At 58.4% G+C, this 8,173-nt stretch overlaps 1 protein-coding gene across 1 annotated transcript in view; it reads right to left on the bottom strand.

Annotated features, from left to right (window-relative positions):
• Positions 1-2,105: 2,105 nt before the first annotated feature.
• The window catches only part of ADAMTS15 (ADAM metallopeptidase with thrombospondin type 1 motif, 15), an 11,664-nt gene continuing 5,596 nt past the window's right edge, over positions 2,106-8,173 (bottom strand). The window contains exons 3-9 of the mRNA XM_010002888.1: positions 7,652-7,784; positions 6,912-7,079; positions 5,517-5,800; positions 4,677-4,854; positions 4,382-4,563; positions 3,634-3,809; positions 2,106-2,742 (exon numbers count right to left, since the gene is read on the bottom strand). Coding sequence (XP_010001190.1) covers positions 2,106-2,742; positions 3,634-3,809; positions 4,382-4,563; positions 4,677-4,854; positions 5,517-5,800; positions 6,912-7,079; positions 7,652-7,784 — 1,758 coding nt within the window. The remainder of the gene's footprint in view (positions 2,743-3,633; positions 3,810-4,381; positions 4,564-4,676; positions 4,855-5,516; positions 5,801-6,911; positions 7,080-7,651; positions 7,785-8,173) is intronic.

Here is an 8,173-nt window from a genome sequence, read left to right as displayed (position 1 = left end):
CCACCCCCCTATTGTCATGAATCAGGGTGATGATTTCTCAGTGGCTTGGAAGCCAAGACACAAAAGGGCAGCTCCTCAGAGCTCTGTCCCAAAAGGAAAGAGCAGGAAAACCCTCCAAAAAATGAACGATGGGTTCATGGGAATGGAGACCTGGAAGGGATTTCCTAGGACATTGAATCCAGTCCCCTGCTGTGCAGAGCAACCACAACATCTGCTCCTGGCTCCATTGAGCAGCGTGGAGACCCAAAATATTATTGTGTTCACCAAGGCATTACATAAATCCAGGGAGGATGGGTCCACGAGCTCTGTCACGAGGAGTTTACTAAGCTGGTGGAAAGGTCGAGCGAGGAAACCCTTGTGCTGCCACTGTCCTGTGTCCTGTGATCCTTCTTGCCTTGCCCACAGCTGGAGAGCTTCTGGAGCAGCCCAAAAGGCCACAAGGAGTTTCCGTGCTGTGCCCACATGGGACAGAGGGAGCAAGGTAGGCTTTGGGTCTCCAGCTGCCAAGACAGCATCTTCTACCTACCCATGGGCTGTGGACATCCCTGTTGTCCCCTTCTGACCCCAGTGTAGCTTGGACCCAGGGGCTCTGGCTCCCTCACAGTCACAGATAATTGATTCACCTTCATCAGTGGAAGAAGTGAGATGGTCTCTGATGGTAGGATTTGAGCAAGGGACCCACATGGTGTGTTAAAGGGAGCTCCAACCACCATGGGCACGATGCTACGAAACCATTGGAGGTGCTGGATGAACCCTGGTGTGGGGAGCTGGTTGTAGATGCTCTGCAGCAGCAAGAGGTTCAACCCCTGTTCTTTCCTCACACACCTGAACCCTCCTGAGCCCCTTTCCCCGAGGAGAACTCAGGACCCAAATTCACCTTCCCTTCCCCCCCAGCTCAGCAGCAACGCTGGGAATGTCACCCCAGCTCTGCTGGAGTTCAGGGGATCTCTGCAGGTCTCAACACAGAGGGAAAACCACCCAAGCTGAAGGCTGGAAGGTGGTGGGATGCCCAGGCACAGCCTACTAGTCCCATTAAGCAGTGAGCACCATTTCCAGAGTGGAGACAAGTCCCAGCAACTCCTGGGGCTGTGTCAGACTCCGTGGAGCACCATGGTCCTACAGTACAGTCACTTGTTGCTTATTGATGTTGTTCTGACAGCTCAGCTCTCGGGTCCATAATGATCCCTTTTAGCCCTGAAAAACGTCAGGCAGGTGGTTTAGAACCTGCCTGTGGCTGGGATGTAAAGGAGCATCCATGGATGCCTGCACAGCCCCATCCCAAAGCACCATAAGAAAACCTCAGCCAGGCGAGAGCCAGCTGGGAATAACGTGAGGTTTGCATCCTTCAGGAAGAGGGGGAGGAAGGAGGTTAACAACAACAACAACAAAAAATCAAAATACAGAGTTAAGCACCATCAAATCTACACTGGTCAGGTCATAAACATGAGGAGAGAACAAAAATAAAGTCACCACCTTCCAGCCTGGCACTGGGGATGCTGCTGGGGCTCTCCAGACCTCCAGGGCTGCAAGGTCATGGCCAGCAAGCTCCGGAGGGATCAGTCCCCAGCCCCCTGTCACCCTGGCAGCTGGACAGGCTGGTTGGCCACCCTTGTGTCCATAAATCATGTTGGTCCCGTTTAGCACGAGTGTTGGGGGAGCCCGGGGAGGGGGGGAGGTAGGTTTGACCCAGGGAAGACGGGGGAGGTTTCTCCTGTGCAATTTAGGGGCACCCCCTTTCCTGCCCTGGGCTCTATCCCAGGCAGTGACCCCCCTGGTTTCCACCCAGCCCCCCCAGCTCCCAGCCCCACCGGTGGGTTCTCGCGTCCTGCCGCAGCTTCGAGGTAGATGTTTGTTCCTGCCCTGGCTCTTCCTCCCCCCCCCCCCCCCCCCTCATTTGATACGTGCTCTGGACATCTCCCCCTCTCCCAATCCCTGGCTTCTCTGAGGTGTTCCCACGCTTGTCTCCTCCTTCCCATGAAGATAATTTTGAGTCTCCTCCCTATGCTGGGTTTTGCTGAGGTCACCCAGGTATCACAGAATCACAGGGGTTGGAAGGGACCTGGAAAGATCACCCTGTCCTTCCTCACGGACACCCCAGGACCTGCTCAGCACGGCCTCAAGGTGCAAAAATCCAGCTCCTGGGGCTTCCTCCGAAAATTGCAACTCTCCCTGGGCAACAAGCGCCCGGCGGGGACCGAGCACTTCAACGCCCTCCTCTTGAAACCCCGACCGCAGCTCTTGGAGCAAGGAGACCAGGGCCCAGCTTCCCAGGCCGGGCAGGGCTCCCCGCAGATGGGACGCCTGTAGCTGGGTCTCCCACCATCCAAGCGGTTGGACAGGCTGAGGACGCTGTTGGGGAGGTCCGGAGGGGTCTTGCCGTCCTTCTTGTAGGAGGACTTGTCCTCTTTGCTCTCCTTGGGGAGGTAGAAGGAGTAGCGGACCCGCGGAGGGGTCATCTTCCCCACCGAGAGCACCTCCAAAGTCAAGGGCTCCTGGATGGGTTTGAAGCCCTGCAGGCTCTCGACGGCCGTGCCGGTGCCGCTGTAGCGCAGGACGCTGCCCTTCACCAGCAGGTCCCTCTCCACGGCAGAGACGATGAAGTGCCCGTTGAGCAGGTACTTGCCCTGCCCGTTCTTCAGCGCCAGGTAGTTGTCGTCGCTGACCAGCCCCTTGTAGCCCCTCTGCCTGATGTCGATGTTGGAGGCGCCAGCAGGGATCACCACCACGAAGTTGTAGCCGTGCCTGGAGGGGAAGGGCGGGCAGGGCAGGTTGTCAGGCAGGGGCACCTCTGCCAGGGCTTGGTCTCAGCCCAGAGCTCTGAGGTCTTCCCACACTTGTCTCCTCCTTCCCATGAAGATAATTTTAAAGTCTCCTCCTTTTGCTGAGGTCACCCAGGTATCACAGAATCACAGAATCCCAGAGGTTGGAAGGGACCTGGAAAGCTCCCCCAGCCCAACCCCCCTGCCAGAGCAGGGGCACCCAGAGCACATCACACAGGAACGTGGCCAGGGGGGTTGGAATGTCTCCAGAGAAGGAGACTCCACAGCCTCTCTGGGCAGCCTGGCCCAGGGCTCTGGCACTCTCACAGCAAAGAAGTTCTTCCTGACATTCACATGGAACCTCCTGTGCTCCAGTTGGCACCCACTGCCCCTTGTCCTGTCACTGGACATCACTGCACAAAGCCTGGCTCTGTCCTCCTGACACTGCCCTGAACAGATTTGTGCCCATGGATGAGGTGGCCCCTCAGTCTCCTCTTCTCCAAGCCCAACAGACCCAGCTCCCTCAGCCTTTCCTCACCAGGGAGATGTTCCCCTCCCTCCAGCATCTCTGTGGCTCTGCCCTGGGCTCTTCCCAGCAGTTCCCTGTCCTTCTGGAACTGAGGGGCCCAGAACTGGACACAGGTCTGAGAAGGTGCTTCAGCTCCTCTGTCTCAACAGCACAGATGTACCAGAGAACTCCATCAGCAGAAGCTGGTAGCACTTTAAGTGTGCCCTGCTCCTCCCTCAGACCTAGCCTGGGTCTGCACACAGTGATGGACACTAGTTCTGCTGGGGAAGGACTCAGCCCCCAGCACCACCCTGCAGCCACCCCGAACAGCAGAGCTGGGGGAGGATGTGGCCTCCTAACACTTACATGGGTTTGGTGAACAAGCCTGAGACCTTCTTGCAGCTCTTGTTGTCTCCTCCACAGACGCTGCATTTGTCAAACTTCTTCTTGGAGCCCAGCTTCCCATCACAACCAGCTTTGATGCATTTGCCCTGGACACAGACCGAGGTGGAGTCTGGGGAGCAAGGGGTGCCATCCACAACCTGCATGAGGGTGAGAAAAACAAGCTGCTGCCTTTCCCTGTGCCACCCCCACAATCCTCCCCACCCAGATGCAACCATCCCACCCAGGGCTACCTGGATCAAGCCAGCAGCTCCCAAGGAGATGCCAGCAGCCACCTTGTCACCCTTTCCTCTTGCTCTGCTTTGCAGTTGGGAATTGTAGGGTCCCTGAGAAGAGCTGGGTGGGACCACATCCCTTTTCTGCTGCAGCTACGTAATTTTCTGCCCTTTCTGCTGCATGGGTGCAAAGGGGACAGGCTGTGCTGGGGACACAGCCAACCCCACGCTGTCTGGTGTGGTGCCACCATTGCCAGGACCACCATCCTCTATTTCAGGACTTATGGGCACATCCCAGAGGCACCTTCACAAACCTGGAGGAAGAAAGACCCTCCACGGACCAGCTCCACCCCTGAAGTGAGCAAGTGGGTGCATGCAGGCAGACCCACACCAGCCTGGTGGGTTCCCCTCCTCTACAACCTCATCTGACACCAGGCAAGGAGAAGGCTGGAGTCCTCCTGTAGCCCAGACGTGGACCCTGGGGGTCCCTCACCAACCTTGGGTGCCAGCACGTAGAAGTAGCCGGTGCCGTTAGCGCGGCAGATGAGCTTGCACTTGTCCCGGGGAGAAACACCCGAGTATTTGGGGACCCAGGAGACAGAGGCCGTGAGGCGGTTGGTGCTGTGGCTGTACCCGTTGAAAGCCTCACACTGCTCCTCGCGGAAGCTCTTCCCAGGCACTGGAAGGAACAGGGATGTGTGTGGGATTGGGGAGCATCCTTGGAGCTCCGGATCCGGTGTGACGGGGCGGCTGGAGGCCCTGCAGAGCAGGAGCTTTGCCCCAGCCCCTTACCTGCAGCAGGGCAGGGCTCCAGGTTGCAGGAGCGGTACTTGAGGCGGACGCCCTGGCAGTAGGAGCCCCCGTTGGCAGGCACGGGGTGGGTGCAGTCCCTCTTGGCCAGCTGCACCCCTCCACCACAGCTCCTGGAGCACTGCCCGTAGGGCGCCCACTTGGCCCAGCCACCGTCCACCTGGGGGGATAGGGAGGGGTGAGATGCTGCACCTGCTGCTGGCTCCATCCCAAGCTGGGTGTCTCCAGACTTGGACCTGTCCTTTCACGAGGAAAACCTCTGCTGGCTTCCCCTAAACCTGACCAGGAGTGGAGCATCAGCATCCTGCCCTGAGGAATGTCATTGAATGGTTTGGGTGGAAAGGGACTTTAAAGATCACCCAGTTCCACCCCCCTGCATGGGCAGGGACACCTCCCACCAGCCCAGGCTGCTCCAAGCCCCATCCAACCTGCCCTTCAACACTGCCAGGGATGGGGCAGCCACAGCTTCCCTGGGCAACCTGGGCCAGGCTCTCACCACCCTCACACTCCACAATTCCCTCCTCATGTCTCACCTCAATCTCCCTCTTCCAGTTTTCATCCCTTCCCCCTTGTCCTCTCCCTCCCTGCCCTTGTCCCAAGTCCCTCCCCAGCTTTCCTGGAGCCCCTTCAGGCACTGGAAGCTGCTCTAAGGTCTCCCTGGAGCCTTCTCTTCTCCAGGCTGAACATCCCAACTCTCCCAGCCTGGATCCAGAGCTCTTTCCCCCCAGTGCAACACCCAAGGGATGTCCCAGCACCAGGAGGTGGGGGATTTCTCACCCCAGCCACCCACAGAAGGTCTCACGGGGTGGTGCAGGTACTCACCCTGTACTTACTGATGTTGTGCCTCTCCACGCAGGCTCCCTTCAGGCAGAACCTCCCTTCCCCACAGCTGGTGCCATCAGCCCAGGGGAAGTGCCGGGTCTGGCAGACGATCTGTCCCCTGGCCTTGCCCGTGCACCAGAGCTTGGCACAGTACTGCATGTAGGGGCAGGGCTTGGAGCCCACCCCAAAGGCCAGCTCACACTGCTGGTTCAGGCTGTAGCTGGTCCCTGGCAGGTCTTCAGGCAGCGGGATGGGTTTGGTTGGCTGGTCCAGCAAGCAGTCTCCTGTGGGAGAGGGGATGGGGGCATCTACCAGGTCCTCAGGTGGGTTGTAGGGAGCAGGGTGGGTGGCAGGGTGGCTGCAGGGAGGTGAGGGAGGGCTCCTGGGAATTTGGGCAAAGCTATCCCAGCTAAATAGTGTTGATCTTCATTGGTTTTGTATGGAAAACCAGTTTGTTTTTTGTGAAAAACCGGGTGCTACCCCAGGGTTGTCCTCAAGGTCAGCTCTGCATCCCAAGTGACTCCATCCCTTGGTGGCACTGGGCAGAGCAGTGTTGGGAGCCTCAGGGCAGTGACACCCCAGCGCTAAGAAAGTTGGTGCAGAAACTCCACCAAGCCCTGCATTTCATAGAATCACAGAATGGGCTGGGTTGGGAAGGACACCTCCCACCAGACCAGGTTGCTCCAAGCCCCATCCAACCTGGCCTTGAGCACTTCCAGGGATGGGACAGCCACAGCTTCTCTGGGCCACCTGTTCCAGTGTCTCACTGAACACCTGACTGCAATCCTTACAAGAGTTGTAGGACCACAGGAGAGCTCTAATGTTTGACTGTCACACTAGGTGGGTTGTAGGGAGCAGGGTGGGTGGCAGGGTGGCTGCAGGGAGGTGAGGGAGGGCTCCTGGGAATTTGGGCAAAGCTATCCCAGCTAAATAGTGTTGATCTTCATTGGTTTTGTATGGAAAACCAGTTTGTTTTTTGTGAAAAACCGGGTGCTACCCCAGGGTTGTCCTCAAGGTCAGCTCTGCATCCCAAGTGACTCCATCCCTTGGTGGCACTGGGCAGAGCAGTGTTGGGAGCCTCAGGGCAGTGACACCCCAGCGCTAAGAAAGTTGGTGCAGAAACTCCACCAAGCCCTGCATTTCATAGAATCACAGAATGGGCTGGGTTGGGAAGGACACCTCCCACCAGACCAGGTTGCTCCAAGCCCCATCCAACCTGGCCTTGAGCACTTCCAGGGATGGGACAGCCACAGCTTCCCTGGGCAACCTGTAATTTCCTTCTAACTTTGTTCACAGAAGCAGGAAGAGCTGCTCTACAGCCTAATAAGCCTCTCCCAGTGACCATCCCCTGGGACAGGGGCACAGGGGGGAGGTGGGGGCAGCAGGAGGGCTCACCATGGCCGCTGTCGAGGAAGTCGGTGATGATGGCAGCACTGCAGGCTGACCAGGGGTTGGCACGGTCAATCTGGATGAGGGTGGGGGACATCATGTGGTTGGTCTTCAGCCTACCAAAGACCTCCTCACAGGCCTTCACGTTGTCGTGGGGCATGTTGAAGACGTGGCCTGGGCAGAGGGGTAAGGAGAGGCAGCATGAACGACCCCTCTTGGCATGCACAGCAGGGTCCCCACAGCTTCTTGCAGTGGGGGAAACTGAGGCACGGAGCAGGTCAGCCCCTTGCAAGGATGGCAAAGGTTGTGGGCAGCCCAGGAGATACGTGGGGAAGGGGCTGCAGGACCAGCACGTGTGAACCACCCTGCCAGGAGCAGCCCTGAGCCAGCACAGCTGTCCCAGGAGGGGCCAGAAAGGACAAAGGACATTGCAAAGAGAAGATTCACCACTCCTGCCCCCTCCCTCGTCCTCCTCCCCCCTCAAGTGTCTCCGGAGGTAGGTGTGCCCTCTGCCTGTTATTTCAGGACTCCAGAATCCTGGCAACTCACCCAGTGAGGGAGCAGCCACAACAGCAAAGCCTTTTCCTTTCTCGGTTCTTTCCCACCCAGCCTGCATCTCGTGCCCCAAAGCGGAGTTTCCTCCTCCCCAGACACTGGTTATTGTCTGATCTTCCAGCAGCTGAAACCAGGGTTTATTTTCAGCCTGGCATTGCTCCCGAGGGGACGGGGAGAGCAGGGAACCTTACCCAGCTCGTGGGCAGTGGTGAAAGCCGAGGGCAGCCCGTCGTCCTCGATGACGGAGCAGCTGCGCTTGGGGTCACACATGGTGCCCACGTCTGCCATCCCCAGCGTGTCACAGGTGGTGGCACCACACAGGTCCTGTGGGAGATGGAGGGGAGGGGTTAATCCCAGGTCCGGCAGGGGGATCACAGCTCCCCATCCCCAGAACAGCACAGGAGCCCATCCCAGGTTGCATCCCAAAGGGACTGGGGACTCCATCAGAGGCAGGAAACCTCACCCTGGACCAGAGTAATGATGTGTTTGCATTTAACCCTGGCACCGGGAATGTTGTTTATGCCTGGCATCCTCCCGTGCCTCCAGCAGCAGCTTTTCCCACTCAACAGACTCCTCCAGCAAAGGGTGGAGCTGGTTTCAGCACAGAGGAGTCAGCCTGGCTCCCTCCTTCAGTGCCAGCTGAGAGCGGATGCAGGCAGAAGGACAAGGAGGCACCTGGCCTTGGGCTCAGGGCTGAGCTGCTGCTGAATCCC

The sequence above is a fragment of the Chaetura pelagica genome, unplaced genomic scaffold, assembly GCF_000747805.2.
Source record: "Chaetura pelagica isolate M959 unplaced genomic scaffold, ChaPel_1.0 scaffold38, whole genome shotgun sequence".
In the NCBI taxonomy this organism is placed as follows: Eukaryota; Metazoa; Chordata; class Aves; order Apodiformes; family Apodidae; genus Chaetura; species Chaetura pelagica.
The sequence above is the reverse complement of the archived record's forward strand: the minus strand, read 5'-3'. Positions and strand labels throughout refer to the sequence as shown.